Source organism: Cryptomeria japonica, chromosome 11, assembly GCF_030272615.1.
Source record: "Cryptomeria japonica chromosome 11, Sugi_1.0, whole genome shotgun sequence".
NCBI lineage: Eukaryota > Viridiplantae > Streptophyta > Pinopsida > Cupressales > Cupressaceae > Cryptomeria > Cryptomeria japonica.
The window spans coordinates 503,558,686-503,576,789 of NC_081415.1; the positions used below are offsets into that span (position 1 = coordinate 503,558,686).

At 37.4% G+C, this 18,104-nt stretch overlaps 1 protein-coding gene across 2 annotated transcripts in view; it reads left to right on the forward strand.

Annotated features, from left to right (window-relative positions):
• The window catches only part of LOC131068344 (cleavage and polyadenylation specificity factor subunit 1), a 276,602-nt gene that overhangs the window by 132,313 nt on the left and 126,185 nt on the right, over positions 1-18,104 (forward strand). Inside the window, exons 8-12 of one of the 2 annotated variants that reach the window (XM_058003530.2) lie at positions 14,907-15,038; positions 15,231-15,282; positions 15,423-15,545; positions 16,848-16,979; positions 17,838-17,969. In XM_058003530.2, the coding sequence (XP_057859513.1) occupies positions 14,907-15,038; positions 15,231-15,282; positions 15,423-15,545; positions 16,848-16,979; positions 17,838-17,969 (571 nt within the window). The remainder of the gene's footprint in view (positions 1-14,906; positions 15,039-15,230; positions 15,283-15,422; positions 15,546-16,847; positions 16,980-17,837; positions 17,970-18,104) is intronic. The other variant, XM_058003531.2, reaches the window with a different exon arrangement.

An 18,104-nucleotide genomic window follows, 5' to 3' on the forward strand; every position in this document is an offset into this window, starting at 1 on the left:
AACCTAGACATCTAGTTGAGGAGTTTGAAAAGAACAAGGACTTTCTACATGACTTCCTTGGTCTCTGTGCAGCAAAAGCGGTGTTTTTGCGACATAGCTTAACCGCCTCCCATGGATTCTATAAGTCTAGTGGTTGTATCGGACATTGATAGGTCGATCTTTTGGTGCAATGACAACCACTCCCAACCATTGGTATCAGAGCTTGGTCCTCTTTTTGCAGAAGCCTAACCGCTTGAGGGAGATCCTAAAACCGGAATCCATGGAGATGTGTTTGAGGTGAAGTTGGAAACAAGCTTGGACAATACAAGGTGTATGATTGCTATCTATAGACGACATACAATGGCTATGGTTATATTTGATAATATTTGCTATTCGATAATGTATTAATTAATTGTATTAAGTGGGTTGTCACTCTCGGGTAGTTAGGTGTCGATTGGTTGACGGTTGTGTACCTCTCGGCAACCATCGAGTCCTTTAAATATGTGTGTACCGCCAAGGAAAGGGGGACGGTATAGTCAGATCTATTGTAATCCTTGGTCGACCATCTTTGGTCTTCTTCTTTGTAATAATTGCATGTGCGAATAAAGATATATTTTACTGCCATGTTTGGTATGCATTGTCATGTACATTATTATTTCCTTATTTAATTTACCAGTTGTAGCGGTAAACACTATCCACAACTCCACTTGCATGAGATAGAACAATATAGAAGGGTGAACAATACTTTCACCATGTACATCATGCAGTTGCTTCAATTTGGATTGCATATACGAATGTCCAAGGAGGCAAGATCACTAGTTGAGAAGTATGGATTATGGTACACATCATTTCCTACCTTCACATACCTAAAGATTCAAGGATTTACTTCCGAACCTTACAAGCTTCCTAGGTATTTGACATACACGATGGTGTTGCTTGAGGTAGTGAGGCAGCTCTTAGAGTTTGATTGCATCCAAAAGGGGAAACATAGGCAAGGTGTTACTTTTCCTATCACACTTGGGAAGATGATGGAGATATGCCATTTTGCAGCAGCAACAAAGATAGCTAATGAAGAGCTAGAGTTTGATTGCATCCAAAAGGGGAAACATAGGCAAGGTGTTACTTTTCCTATCACACTTGGGAAGATGATGGAGATATGCCATTCCGCAGCAGCAACAAAGATAGCTAATGAAGAGCTAGAGTTCTTTCATTTGGGGATTTACAAAGCTAGGAATTGCTTTGATCCTTTTCAGAGAATTTCAACGGCCAAGGGAGAAAAGTTTACACACAAGATAGACATCAAGGACTATTGGGCGAATATTATAGATGAGCTCTGGGTTAGAAGGAAGATGTGGTCTCGAATGTCAGTGGATTTCATGAGGAAGTGTAACTTCTTGATTCCTGATCAAGTGAAGGATGATAGGAATCACATTCATCTGCAATATGTGAAGGAGAAGGACAAGCTAGTTCCATCACCCAATCAGTCATAGCCCGAGTTGGTAGATTTGAGTATTTTGATGACAAAAGTAAATGATTGCTCTAGAGCATGGGTAGACAAGCAGATAAATGAACTAAGAAGACAACTTATCACCTTAACCTATGGGAAAATGAGAAGTGAGGAGTCCTCTCTCAATGATGATGAAAGGATGATAAGTAATGTTAGGGCACACAATGATGAGGAGAGCCAGGCACCTAAAAGAAGGTAAGGTATGCTCGAGGGATCACAAACAAAAGGTAAGGAGATTGTTAGTCAAGAATCAAGACACAAGAAGCATAAGTCTAACACTCAATCTACCATGAGCTCCTCGTTTGTGAAGGAGAATGATATGACAAAGAATAACAATGAATTCGAGCAAGGTTCCAACACGAAGATCCTACTGGAGAATGATCAAGATGAACATGCATCAACACAATTGGCCCCACATGAAGATCATGAAGAGCAACCAAGATCTCCTACTATTTAGCTTCAGGTCTATTTGGGTAATGATGTGGTGGATTCGAGTAAGGAGTTATTTCAGCCTTTAGAGGACTTGATAAAAATCATCAACTCGAAGATGGGATGGAATTTTCTACTATTCCCGATTAGTTGATGAGCAGTATGGAAAAGAATAAAGTGATAGAGGCACAACCCATTGAAGATATTGATGACTTCTTAGCCCGGATTGGTAAGGGTAAGAACAAAAGAAGGTGAAGAAGTTCTCTAAGATTATTAGAGATGATTTAGGAGCACGCATTGCACAAGTGGCTGTCCTAACAGTTGATAAGACTAGAGATGTGATCACTCCCATGGATTATCAGGTTACCACAATTGACCTTGGACCTACTACAGAGCAGCAAGAGTTTCAAGAGCTAAATGATACCGCCAAGGCAATTGAGGCGCAATTGAACAAGGTTGAAGAGAAGAAAGAATTGCTAGAAATGAAAAACAGGAGACTCAAGGAGTATATTGAATATTTGAATCCCCTAAGGCACGAGGATCCTACCATTGTTTCGCTTATTGCTATTGCTCATGGATCACCCATTGATCATGAGGCAATGAGGAATACATACTAGAAGGTTGGAAGATGGATATAAGATATTTCAAAGCAAGCGGATGACTTCCTATCTCAGTTCGTCCAAGCATATGATAAGACAACGATGCTCATATTCAGGATGCAATACTTGGAGGGAGTATGGGAAGAGTTCCAATGAGTGCAAGACAAGACTATTCCTCGCCTCAAGGTGTTGAAGCGGATTCCTACATCTACAATGATCTAGGAGGGAGTTATTCAGGAAGGTAATGTGTATGATTTCCATGTTCCTTATGTTGGCATATGAGCAGAGTTTGATGATATGATGATATTGTATGTTGTCATTGATGTCAATATACTGAAGTAAGCAAACTGGCAAGTGAACCGGTATATGCAAAGTGATGAACCGGTATGATGGTATGAATCGGTATATGCAAAATAGTGAACCGGTATGTTGGAGTGTGAACCGGTATATGCAAAGTTTGTATCGGGATTTCGTTTGATATGACTACCGGTTGGTAGTCTCACCTTCAGGGTTTCTGGTTGATGCATTCCAAGTCTATGTGATTCAACCGATGACATCCTGTGATGAGTTAGCATTGAAATGAAGATTAGATCGCGTTGCCACGTCAGCCTTGTGCGCATGAAGGATCTTCTTGAGGATCTTGCATGAAGAAGATTGATTCTATCCACCTTGGAAATGAGCAAAATCTTAGTAAACGGTGGAGAGCGCGTGATGGGTTATCAGCTTCCAGAAGCGGTGAAGAACGGACGATGGAGAATGTCTTGAGATTTGTTCAAGAGTGTATTACCCTATGTAATGTGATTAAACGGTCAGGATCGGACTGACTGCATTGTTAACCTAGATGCTTAGGGTTTTAGGTTTTGGCTACCGACCTAATCGTTGTCTATAAGGTCGATGATGATTCTCATTTGAAGTTGTTGGCAAATGATTGTATGTGAAGTGATTCTTGCCAGACCAGAGAAGTGAGTAGATACCTGTAGAGTGTAATTGCAGATGTAAAGGAACTGAAGTGGATCTGCCTTGGCATTAAGTGTTGTTATCAGATCAGTGTATTACCTGTTGACTTCTAACCATTTCAGCAGTTGGAAAATCCCTTTACCGGGTAGCTTTAACTGGCTTTTTGTAAATCCTTTAATAGGGTGACTCAAAATCATTGAGTTCTTCAAATCCTCTTGTGAGGTAACCTTTAACAGGGTGTCAGCCCCAATTTTAAAATTAGAAAATTTTGAAATTTTGGCCTTTGAAATCTTGCGTGTGATAAATGTTCGCTTAGAAAGTTTCCTATCATCCAAGAATGGAATCATGTTGATATAAAGAGTTTCCGAAAACAAAAAACTTTTATTTTGCTAGACATCAAGGTAATGAGTTTTCATCTCGTTCAAGACAACGTTCCATTTCAAGTACTTGTGGAATCAATTCCAAGTGTGGACAAATATGTTGGATTGGTCTTTATTGCCAAATTGACTTGAGTTTCTAACACAAGTTGTGGAAAGTTCATCAAATGCCAATAGCAAGAGAAGGTTAACTCCAATCGGCCTACTGCTGAGCTGAATAAAGAATAAAATAAGCCAATTCAATCAACTAACAAGCATACATGAAATTGCCTATGTGGAAAACTTCGACAATAGAAAGATACACTGACGAGTTAGAGTGAAGGATGAAGGGGCCGATATGTATTTGCAGTAGGTTGGCAATTTCATTCTATTTGCACCATCATCGACAGTTCACCTAAGTTTGCAAAGTTGGAGGTTTGTTAAAACACTTTCGAGTGAGAAATTCATCATCGGTGAGCTGGTTTACTTTCAAAAAAGGCCAATATACTTGCATGTGGCATGTTTCCAAAGTTTCATTTATCCATCAGCAAATTTTGTCTAGTTTCCAAAGGCACCGAAAAACATTTGAAGAAAACTTAATGGTTGATTGTGCTACTTGTAAAAAAAAAAAAGTCACCGGTATCATTTCAAAACAATTTGATATTTTGATAATAACTTCTAAGTTGCCGAAGATGTTTATGCAAACCAATGATGGAAGCCGCAAAGAATAAGGTAAGTGGTTCGATGAGTTCTATCTATCGGCCATTAATGGTTTTTCAAGAACCCACCAATGAAATAAAGAATGCAGCGCACATATATTATTGTTGGAATTGCTCCAGTCGGCGTGTATGCAAAATGAGGAATCATTGACAAAGCATCGAAATCATTTGACAATGTAGACATGGTTCTTGGACAGTTTGGCGACATAACTCAAAGAAATGTGGTCTCATGACAAGCAAAGATTGTAGGATATGCACAAATCGATTTGTTAAAATTAAGAAGTCTTTAGAAATTTTCAAGTTGATGTAATTGGTGGGTGTAAAACCAAATTCTTTTCAAATATTCTTTCCACTGATGTCAAAATGGAAGACTTCGAATTGAAAATGTAGAGCATTGACACCCAGCTTCTTTGGAGTCCAATGCCTATTGAATCTTACTCTCGGGCTAGTGGTGGAGTCGCTACGTTGAACATTCTTCCCAATTGTCACCAGACTCATGTTACGTATCGACTCTTGACTGCCCAATGATTCAACACCTCTTCGATTCATTCAGGAATGTACATTTGCAGATTTTTTTTTTATCAATTTTTGTAGTTGCAATGCCTTGGCCGATATGTATGCTGAGCATTCAGTCTGCATTCAAACCTGAAGTTCTCTCTCCATTCAAATCGGAAACTGCATCGATCTCACTTATGCATGAAAGATATCGGCAAGTTGACCAAAAGGATAAACAAGCTGAATATAAATATCAATAACCGACTAACAGTTTTAAGTTATGTTTTGGTTGCTATCGGCAACTTGGCAAAGTTGACTAACATGCCCATACTTTTCTAACTGGAAAATCGCTCCACCAAGCTCGCTTGAAACCGCAGTTGGCGAAAGGAACTTACCACGTGGCCAGGAAAGAAGGCTAAAGTTGTTTTATAACTACCTATTAACATTTGCTTTGCATGCAGATAGATATGCATGCTATCGTGCTCTCTAACTCCACTCGCAGGTATTGAAGACCACTCGCAGGTATTGAAGATGTTGGGTATGTTGATAAGACGTTAGAAAAGCAAATGAACTAAGTATTCCGCCAGCCTACAACCGAATTGCATGATCCAGCGCCTCAAGAAGATGTCGTCTCCAGGAATGAAATAAAACAAGTATAGATATGCACAAAAAGGATTTGTTGAAAAGAGACTTAAAGCTAGCAAGCAAATGCTATTGGAGTGTATAGCGCTTAATTCCACACAGATTCCTCTAGCATTCAGCACGCCATTGCCAATATGGGATCAGTGATTGCAGGATATAGGAAAATTCGATTTGTTAAAAAGGCTTTAGAAACTTGGAAACAAATGCAAGTGACAGGTTGATGCCAGATACCACCACCTTTGGAATTGTTTTCCACAGTTACACTAAGTAAATGCAGAAAATAGATTCGGTGTGAACGCATTATTCAGTTTCAAGAAAATGCACTTGGCGAGTGTAGAGGTATTCATTTTCAAGTGAATGGAATTGCACGAATAGTGCCAGGCTCTGCGATTCTTTTGTGTCTGCACCGAATATGGGAGCTTTGGAGTAGGTTATAAACATCCACCAAACCATCGATGGGAGGAAGATTTATGTCAGATATTATAGTTGGAAATGTGCTCCGGTCGACCTGCATGCAAAAGCCGACAAAGTATTCTAAACCTTCAATTTTCTCAACTCGGTCGCAGCCTCTTAGGTCAAATGATGTGAGGGATGTCAATCGTGCAAAGCTCGGAAGCTCAACCAACTCTGGGCAACACTTTATTACCAGCCTTTCAAGGTTTACCAGATCACAGATGACCCTTATATTCTTCAGATTTTCACAGGATGACAAAGTTATTGACTTGACTGTTGTTGGCAATGCTTCAATGTCCGTTAAATTATAATTATCGACTAGCATGAGTTTTTCAAGGCAGGGATAACTGTGTTCAGAAATTGAAATCTTGTACACTTCAGTGTCCCATATCTTTATTCGATTCAGCTTGCTGAATGCAGAAGAAGGTAAAGATGTGTTGGTAATTTATATATATTGTAAAGAATGTCATCACATCAAGTTTTACAGTTATTTATATATTGTATACAATGAATACTGGGTCGGTTTACTTCAAAACCCATGCTCGCTATCTCAAAGAGCTTTAAATATGTTATGAGTATTCTTTTCAAATACAGATTGAAGGAGGAGTTGTGTTAGATACCATGAAATATGGAGAATGAGAGATATGATTTATTTAATAAATTATCTCAAAGAAACGTAATGCAATGATTCTAGCAATAGCATGGTATTGTTTTAAATGATCTTTCAAGTTTTCAAACCTATGGGATAAGAGGGAGTCAAGAGATATTTTTAAACATTGTTTAATTTGCTGCAATTGGTAATAACAAGACGCTTTAAGAACTTCTTAGTATAAGAATCTGCAAAACACATCATCATGAAATACAAGGCTCAACAGTATGAGTATGCCCTGATGATCACCACCATGATTCCAGAGGTTCATGATACCAAGATTGGGCACATAAATTTGCAGGAGATCAAAAAGTTCTTCATGGAAGGTGACAGATCAAAATTGTCTTGTAGAGTGGCAGGAAGCGGCTTGATTGAAGCAGCATGTTTTCCCATATCAATTCAATGTACAGATTTGGTACTAGAATGCTCAAAAAGATATAATCCAGATGCGAGAGAGGTAAGAGTTGCAGACGGATCCCTAATGGCCAAACTTGACGGAATTTCAATAGCTATTATTCTTCGTTTGCCATATAAGGATAAGTTCACTCACATCGATAAGCAAAAAGCTTATAAATACTTCAGCGATAATAGAAGCAAATGCCTCAACAATCTGGCTAAAGAATGGATGGTTGCACCACGAGGAGGACAGTCTCAGCTTCCAAAAACACTCCATCGTTCTCTTTTCATCAAAGAAATTTGCTACTTGATTATCTTACTCCATAGAGTGACAGGAAGTCCTGACTCCATTGAGTTTGAAATGTGGATGTATCTCTTCATAATAGTCATCTCTGCCGGTAAGCAATTCATTGACTGGGGCCATTTCATCAACAACTGCATACATGACCAGTTAGTGCACTTCAAAACAAGTCAACGCTTCCATATGACCTCTTACTTGATATATGCTATTGCTAATTTGAGGTCATGGCCAGGGTTAAGTACTAATAGTGTCCTGAATCAAGAAACTCAAATTTACCATTATTACAAGCAACTGCAACTCGAGGAAAGCTTTGTGTATTTCAGGCGGGTGAATGATGCTTTCACAATGTGGGCTGTAAGGTTATTACAAGGAGACATTGCCACTAGAATATCAAAGGAAGCCGCTAAATTGATAAAGAAATATGGAAGTTTCTTCATCCAGTTTTCGAGATTTACCTATCTTCGAGTAGGAGGATTTGAAGGTTATCCACAAGCTACCCAGATATGTTGATGATAAGCTCATTTTAGTTGAGCTTTGTCGGCAATTGGTTTCAGTTCAAAAGAAATGTAGAGATAGAAAGAATAAAGGGGTAGCTTTTCCCATTTGTCTCGGGCACTATAGATGTGAGTCAAGTTCAAGAGCAGATGAGGCAAAACAGGCTTTGTCTAAGGTTAACTTGTATCCATATCAGATGAGATTTCCTTTTGATAGTAAGGATTATGTCAAGAACAGCTTAAAGTTAGGTCCTGGCTATTTTCATTTTCCTAATCTTGAAGACTTTTGGGAGGATTGTGAAGATGAGTTCGAGGTTAGAAAAAGAGATTGGACAGGGTTGACTTTGAAGCAAATGAATGATTTCAAGATGGATTGGACCATAGAAGGCATTGAAGATGATGGATCTGATTTGATTGATCCTATCTATTTTGAGCAAGTCCAGTCCCAGCCACTTCCCAATTTGAATTGGGCAGATCCAGAAATGAGAGATGTCAGAGAAAGAACAAGTTTTGTAATCAAGAATTCTGAACCCTGGATTAAGAAGAAGATTACTCAAATGACTGCTACCAGACCAACAAAGGAAACTCCAAGAAGGAAAGGAAGTCAGCTTGAGAGCTCTACGTCACTGCATTCTTCCCATACTCCAGCTAGGGATGCTCCTTCTTACCAGAATACTCAAGGAAGTGATGGAGATGAAGACCCTCCAAGGAGGAACAATCTTCAAAACACATGTGGTGATGAACCCCGACAAAAGAGGAAGAAATCCAGAGCAAAAGACATAGAAGAAAATTCTATTGCAAGTCAAGTAAAGGATCAAGTTCCAGTGGAAATTCTGGATGACACAAGATTTGATGATGGAATGCATTCCATATCTCCCTCAGTTCCTATTGAATCCCTACGACAAGAAGCACAACAAAATACTTTAGTCATGGATTCATCATTTCCAAGCAATCCAAGCAATCAATTTGAAGAAATCATAGAGGTGACTACAACACTGGTAGCAAGACAGGAAAACATCCAAGAGTCCACAGAAAATTCTTCATTCCCATGGTTAGAACAAAGTCTATTGAAGAAGAGGAAGGTAGAAAAGCTAATGGTACCTGAATTTAGTAGCATATCTGATCTTTTTGAAAGAGCTGAAAAACCGAAGAAACTCAAAGTATCCTCAAGAATAAAGACTGATCCAAATTCAAGGAATATGTGCTTAGAGATTGCTCAACCCATATCTGAGAAGGATACAAATGAGGCCACCTCTGTGGACTTTGTTGTGACAAAGATTGATATGGGACCTTCTTCTCATGAGTCTGATATTCAGAACTTTAATGTGATGGCAGCCAGAATGGTGGAGAGAAGTGAAAAGGATAAGCAATCCAAGGATCAATTGAAACAACAAGTGCACACTTTGTCTTCTTACTTGAGATCCGTAGTTGATACCTCCACTATGCCACTAAGTGTAGATCGCCAGCCAATTATATTTACACCAGAAGGAGTAATTGAAAGGAATGTTATGGATAATCTTCAAAAGTACCAAGCCTATGGAAAGGTAATTGAAGGTTGGGTAGAAAAGGTCAAAACTCTTGCATGTGATTTCCTAGTCCAAGCAAAATCTATCCATGATGAGGCCTTAATAAAGAAAAATACTATTGAGCAAGACTTGAAGAATGTCAAGAAAGATGAAACAACTTGGAAGGAAATTGTGAATGATTTCAAACAAATGATAGAAATTGGAATGGACACCCTTGCAACTGAGAAAATCCTGCCTAGTAATGAAAAAGATTATCTAGAAATATGGATAGAAAGCATTAACTGGAAACTAGTGATCATAGATCAAGTTTCATCAGAATTAGAAAAGCTCATGCTTTTATGTGATCAAGTGGGTACCAAACTCCAAGGACAACTCACTACTCTTCTCCCAGATGTGACATTGATGGAAGATTTGCAGGTGTTACAGAATAGCTTCCAGAACATGGTAGATCAGTAGCTTTTTAACAAGACAAACTTCAACGAAAATACCATGGAAAAATTGATTGATATTTACTCTTCCTTGAGAATCTCTATGTCTCAGATACTCAACATGGTGACAGAACTAAGTGGCGTTCATAGAAACTTGAAGACATGGAAAATGAGGATAGCCAACATCCTAATTCCCAAAGGAAAATCTGTCACTTCAGCCATCCGACTTTTCAGAATCTTCAGAGACAAAGGACCTGGACAACATAATGTGCCTACAGAAGCAACAACCTCATCAGCAGTGCAAGGAGTTAGCTTAGAATAAGTGCAGAGTTGCATTTTGTATAGTCTTCATTTTTTGTTGTGTTACTCGCATCATGTTTTTGTCTTTCTTTGTAAATAACTCTCATGATCGAGTTTCCTTTTCTCTCATCTCTATTTCTGTATTGTAATAAAGGATAATCTTGGCTCTTTTCATATGAGTAGTTATCCTAAGTTCTCATTTTGGGTAGTTATTCTAAGTAGTTATTTCTCCCAAAGTTGAGGAAGTTATTTCAAGTAGTTGAGGAAGTTATTTCAAGTAGTTGAGGAAGTTATAAAGTAGTTATAAAGGTGGTTAGGGTAGTTACCTCAGGTGGTTACCACTTCACCTATATATACCTCATTATTATTCAATGTAGGGGATTCCACTTTTTCACAAGCTTTGTATGAGAGACTTGGATAGTATTATTCAAGAAATTAAGCAATAGAGATCAATTTGGATGTGTGTTCAACTTATTCTCATGGGTTATTATCAACGTTCTTATGTTTAATTGATGATTACCTAATGCTTTCCCTTTAACATTGAATGTGAAGAAGTTTATTTCAAGTTGTGGTATCTCAAACTTGATTATATGGAATTTATTTTAATCTAGATTCATACCTTGTACGGCGTTCAATCTTTCTTTATTGTTCATTCTTTAAATTTTCGAAAAATCTAAATACCCCCCATTATACGAGGGAGCTGCCCCTCTCAAACGCAGAGAAGAATTACCATTTCTTTGTGATTCTTCAACTGTTGTGAACGCTTTGTTGCTAATTACAGGGCAAAACAGAGTTTTTCAAGAAAGTTTCTTAAAGCAAAACAACTCCGTTTACCAACACAGGGTTTTAACCTTTAACCGGGTATGTAGCCATCCCTTAACCGGGTGATCCCTAGCAGGATCGATTCCTAGCAGAACCTGTTGTAAAGTCTTTAACCGGACTAGGCTCCTAACAGAGTGAACTTCAGAAGAGTTCAAGAACAACTTGTGGGTATTCATCCCCACTGTGGTTTTTCCCAGTTGGGTTTCCACGTGAAAAATAAGTGTGTCACGTGTGATGCTTTTTCATGTGATGTTTTAGTGTTTTCTGTTAAGCAGTAAAAGCATGCTGATCCAATGGTCATTATATTTCTGATGTTTTACTTGCTTAAGCATATGGGTGAAGTTGAGTTGAGATATTAGGTTTTGAGATGATCTAGATGTTACCAGTTTATGTCTTTCACAGTCATATTGTGTTTTACCGGTAGTGCCTTGATTTAGATCGGTGATATTGTTTGCCAGTTAGTGCAGTCTTTGCAGTTTAAGTTGTTAAAGAAGTTTTGTGTGCACTAATTCACCCCCCCCTCTCAGTACATGTTGGGTATTTACTGTTCATCATTATTCATCACCTTAGCCATGAGGAAGTCAGTGTTTGATCACTCAAAGCAATAGTGCATGGAGATGGAGGGATCAATCCAAGAAATACAATCTAAGATCCTTGCATCTATTGAAGAATTATTGGGACAAGATGTCCACACTTCCAGTACTTTGAACTTGGAAGAATTGAAAGGAAAAGTGAAGTTATATACTTCAAACAGTTGGAATCCATAAGGAAGAATATGTTGAATGATTTGGTTTCTCTCATGATTGACATCAACAATTTGTAGAGGCTTATGCTAGATTGGGAAAGCATTTTGAATGCTTGTTCGGATGCCTTGGATGTGATTGATTTGCAGCAGGAAGGTTTACGATGGAGGAACTCAACTTGGTCTTGTTTAGATTCGTTGAGTATGCAACTAGAGAGAGGGATGCAGATCGGAATGTTCTAGAAGATTCCTTGCTTGATGATTTGGCGTCATCCTATTGGACCTCATTTTTTGATTCTACTTTTTATGTAAACCCTAGTTAGGGCAATGTTGGCATGATCTCGGCCCTTGATTCTAAATGAATCTTAACCATTCATTATAGTTGGAGACTCTATATAAACCCCATTCCACTCATTTGTAATAGTGAGAATTTTGAGAATTGTCGCCTATATGCTGCTAAATTGAATTTAATCATTGAAACTTGGTGATTTTATGAGATTTTGAAGCATTGTGTGGTTCTCTTACCTCCAAAATTTAGTTTAGAAAATTTGTTTAAAGTATTTGTAGTGAATGAAAGAAATTTTGAGTGAATTTATATGAAATTCATTTTATCCATACCACTAGCTTCTTGCTGATTGTAAGTTTGCCTTGTGTGGTCAACTAGAATTTAATTTGAGCTTAACTTAAATTCTTATCTCACACATTGATATTGATCGAATGGATGGTGTTAGTGTTGTGAATTTGAATTTGAATTTGAATATCAATTGAATACCTTAGAAGATTGCACTAAGTGTGTGTTGAGTTGTTCATTGATGATAAAGCCTAGCCGTGTCATTCACTACCTCTTGCATTCTAGGTTTAAGATAGGATTAGAATAGAACTTCTAAACCCTTTTCTTTTGCATTTTATTTTTAAACCTTTGTTAGAAATAGATCAAGAGCTCATCTTGCAAAATCTTAAGTCATTTGAAACTATTGGCAAACCTATTTCCATTCATAAGCTTGAGAATCAGAACAATTAGGTAAGTCCAATTTTGTAAACCCAACCCAGGGGACCCCCTCGACACTGTGCAGCACTACGTCACCAAGTTGGAAGGGGTGGTGAAATTTTTGAGAGGAGTGGAACACATTGCTAGGAGCATTGACATTGTCCAAGATCCTCAAATCACCTGTGCAGCAGAGAGGCCCCTAGCATTTATGAAGGAAGGTTACGAAGCATAATTCTTTAAATGGTTTATCCTGAAGGGGTGGCCAAAGATAGAAACAGAAGACATGGTAGATGCATGGACTTCCATGCACTTGGTAGTAGAAGACCAACCTGGTCTTCTTCGATCACTCTGGAGCTAAGTCACAAAATACAGCGATTTTCATGGATGAGGTTTAATCGAATTTCAAACTTTTATAAAAAATCGTTCAAATATGGCCATAAAAAAATTCTGCTAAAAAGTGGGCAGACGGTAGAATAACTTATACAAAAACTACAAATGTGAAATAATGTAATCCAATACAATGAAACTTTTGTATATAAAAGAAATGGCAAGTTCCTAGAATAAGAGGGTGGTTTCCTGCGCGCTAAGATTCAATTCAACATGGTCCATGGCTGTGGCTATATAAAGGCCAGACAGAAAATGATAACTTGCAAACCCACATTGAACTATCACCTAGTAAAATTTTTCTTAGAGAGATGCAGGTGTCAAGTGCACTTCCTTCTGCAGGTTCAAAAGGGATTCTGCTGTACATTGTATTAGGCTTATCATATATGATCACTAGCATTACTGAAATTCCTATGTTTTTATGGTTTATATTTTATAAATGGGCCATCTTTTTATAATGACTTAGATTTAGCAATTTTAATCTATTTTGATACTTTCATAGAAGTATACATATATTTAAAAATAAACAAAATTATATAAGGCGAATTTTATCCGAATTTTTTTTTCAAATTTTTCCCTTGTTGAATTTCATGGCTGTCGAATTCGAACCTTGTGACTTACCTCTGGAGTATGGAGATTGCCTTTAGAGACTTGGTTCTGAAACACCAGAAGCTGGCAGTGGTTCGTATAGAGTCTGTGACTGCTCAGCGGGACCAGGTTGTTCAATAGGCAGAGGTCGCACGGAAGACCCTAGCTGATCATAGCCAGAAGGCTCAAGAGCAATTGTAGAGCACTGTGGCTAAGCACGTCCAGGAGTTAGACGAGAAAGAGAAGTTTAGGGCAGCACTAGAGGAGAAGGTTGCCCACTTGGAAGCAGGCATGGCAAGTAGGGATGAGCAGTTGAAGGGAAAGGACCAGGAGTTGGAAAAGGTTCAGAACCAGCTCATGGAGGCGGCATACATGGTCAAGGCCGCACGGGAACGAGAGTTGGTGGCAAACAAGCGTCTCCAACACCTGCATCAGCAGCCAGACACCCCGCTGTCCTGTATTCTGCCAGGGATGTCCTCTCATCCCTCTTAGTAGTTTCATATAGTAGATTAGCTCCCATTTTGGTTTTTGTCATTTGGAAGAGGACTTCTTTTTTGGGGGGGCTGATACAGATGGCAAATATGCTGCTCATAAATAAATGCAACTTGTTATGTTGTGTTAATTAGGGTAGTGTGATTAGTTCTCGAGAGTTGGGTCGGTTGCCGATGGTTGGCAGTCTCAACCAACCGTCTGGTACTATTTACATTGTTATTGTATTAGGAACAGTTCATGTTGTTGATATACAGAATTACTTATGGTAATTAAGAAACATCATTCTGCCATATGCTGTGTTAAATATTCATTTACTGCTATTCTGTTATGTTGCTGTGTTCTGTTTATTTGTTGTAAGTGAAAACTATTCCATTCGGCAGTAAACAAAAAGCATATTGAAGGAGTGCTGTGATGTTCTATCGAAAGGGCACTTTGCTAAAACCAAAGCTATAGAAATTATGAGACCGGGGCATTTTTGGCCAACTATGCTAATAGAGTATTATTATCTCCAGTTTTTTTTTTTTCATTTTCATTTCCCAAAGAGCCACATGTTCATTAATTTTTAAGAAGGATAATGTATATTTATTTCCATGATTGTGTATTCACTACGAAGAAATATAGTTAAAAGCATTTCAATTTGACATTTGTTCATGTTTTCAGCTCAGAGACACCAAGGTGCAATTTTGATGTGGAGCTTGATGCTGCTCATGCAACATGGATCTCTAGTGATGTAGCACTGTTCTCAACAAAGACAGGAACTCTACTTTTGCTTTCACTTGTTTATGATGGCAGGTAAATGGAAATTTCAAACTTTTATGCATTGTAAATCATTTGTATTAGATATGAAACAGCTAAGTCTCTGTCATCATGTCATGATATTTGTACTTGGTTGCTTAATTAAATCTTAACGCTAAGATATATTTGTATGGAGATGATGCAATTTGTTTTTTCTTGTGGTTTACTTATAGTTTTTAATTTTCACAGGGCTGTACAGAAGTTGGAGCTATCAAAGTCCAAGGCTTCTGTCTTGGCATCAGTTAGTTTCTACACAGAAAACTATTTCTTAAATCTATCTCTCTAATTCAATATTTTCAGATGCTTTTAGATATCCATATGTTTGATATATGCAGATTTTGGTTGGTTTGCTTGTTTTCTCATGTAAATTATTCTAATTAGTGCATATCAACGGTTGGAGATGCATTCTTTTTTCTTGGGAGTCGCTTGGGTGATAGCCTATTAGTTCAGTTCAATTGTGGGATGACATCTTCTTCTTCAAGTTCAAGATTGTCAAAAGCAGAGGTATTCACTTATGCCCAGTTTTATTTTGTGAAGAAGCTTTTTAACTTTCATTTATTTTAGGCTGTTGCTTGTTTTATTTTATATATATGTGTCATATAATAGCTTAAATGATTTTTATAAGATTAGTTTTGGGTTTTTTTTTTCTGAGGCCACACCCCATACAATTTTATGGTTTCACATACATGTTATAAATTAAATAATTTTATCAAAGATAAAATAGTGAGGGCTTGTTTTTTGGGTTCCCACCCTGGACAATTGTACACTAGGGACCAACATGTCCAACCATGGACTCACAATTCTAGCTGGCCAATCAACTGTGGGGATATTACTCCAACTGTTGGAATATTGCTGCAACATGCACTCTGGCACTTGAGATCTCATCATGGGGATCTGAACCTGGATCCCCATTGTAAGAATACAATGGCTTAACTGTTTGAGCACTGCCCCTTTCACTATAACTTAAATGGTTATTACTTGCTGCGTTGGTATCCATTTATTTGAGCAACCATAAAATAATACATCACACTTAAGAGAGAGAGAGAGAGGAATATGTAGAAAGTACAATTTTGATTGAATATGAAGGTTCTAGTAGATATCTTTTGTGCATCTCTGCAAAGCTGGCTACTCACCATGACAAGCTAGGGGGGGAATAAATGATCACATATCAAGTATCAAGCATGGGCAGTCATTTTGATGATGATCACTGTTCTCCTAATTGGGTGCTCCTTGAATCCCTCCTTCACAAAGCTTTTTGATGCTTTTATCAAACGTATCCTTGAAGTAGTTTTCTACCCCACTTTTCCAGAGAAGCTATCAAATTAATAGAATTTCTCAAGCTGTTATCTAAAAGGCCTTGCCATTTACAATATTAATAATAACTGTGGTTTAATTAACTAAACAATTTATGCCTCTTGTCATATCATAATAGTCAGTTATATTTTTTTTATTCCAATAAGACTGACTTTTTTAATTTCTATTTCATGATAATTGTGTGAGTAATTCAACTAGCTTTATTTACATAGTCAACGTATATGTAGGAGTTTATGATATAATTTTCTGTACCTGTGAGAATTAGTTCGTTATTTTTTATTTTAGCAACCTCTGATTGTGGAGTATTTGAGATTTGAGTAGATCAGTATGATTTAAGACTCTGGGGTGTTGTTAAATAAATACTAATCACCTGATCGGCTCCATTATGATTATCGCTGCAACATATTCATTCGTTTTCCTTTTTCGTATCTTTGATGGAAATTGACTGGTCATTTTCTTTTCAACATTTCTAAGAATCTAAGAAACTAACAGGTCGGTGATAATGATGGAGAAGCTCCTTTAGCGAAAAGGTTACGGCGGGCGTCTTCAGACATTTCACAAGATGTTGTTGGAGAGGAACTTTCTCTTTACAACTTAACTCCCAATAACTCAGATTCGTTACAGGTTGGTTTCCCATTTCTCAATTCTTTCTTTCTACATTTGGATTTTAATGACTACAAGTCTTTAATTTTAATATTTTTCTCCTGTTTGTTTTACACTTTTCAAGTTCATGTTTAGTTTTTTTGAAAGATACAACTTATTTTCAATGGAAAGACAGAAAAAACTGAAATTATATTAATGTTTAGGAATGGCCAAAGTTGGTTGACAGTATCCCAATAGTAGATCCCATTACAGTATTAAAGTTCTAGGGTCCTGGCAGTTTAAAAAGTACTAGAACAGTAAAGATTTTGGGGTTTGATTGACCATATTTAACAATTCAGTGTTTGTGGAAAATGTTTGTTATTGATCATAAAATATCACAACACTCCTTCAAATGGATTATTGGATTTGAAACTTGGTGTTGTTTGAAATGGAAGTTCCGGGATTATTATCTGTTTAGGAACTTCATAGATTAAAGCGAATTGGAAAATGATAAAATATGTAAATGCACGTTTGACAGCTTAGTAAGGTTGTAGTTGCCATGGCAAAGAGGGATTTGGTAAATCAGATGAAATTTAATAAAGTGTTATTCACATGTAATTGGGAATTCCTTGTATTGAAAAGTTTGTATGTTAATAAGCGAGGGTTTGTAATAATATAGAATGCATTTATATATACCATTTGGAGGTTGTAGAAGTCATTTTCCTTAGCTATGTGAACTTGGCTCAAATGTTTACTATCTGGCAGTGAATTTCTACTTAATTTTGAACTTCTAGTGCATTACTTGTGATCATTATTTGATATTGATAGAGTGTTTGGGTTATACAATTAGATTCTGAAATTTATAATTTTTGGAGTAACTTACACTGTCAAATTTTGCAGCAGAAGGCCTTTTCATTTGCGGTTAGGGACTCTTTGGTTAATATTGGTCCTTTGAAGGACTTTGCTTCTGGATTAAGAAGCAATGCAGATGTTAATGCAGTGGGTGTTGCAAAGCAAAGCAATCATGAGCTGGTTAGTGTTCTATGCAAAGGTTGTTTCAGATTGTTTAATATTGTAGAAAAATACCCAGGATTTAAAGGGTTTGATTATTGCAAGAAATTTGTGTTTATTTAGCATAACATCTTAGAAAGATAGATTGGACATTCA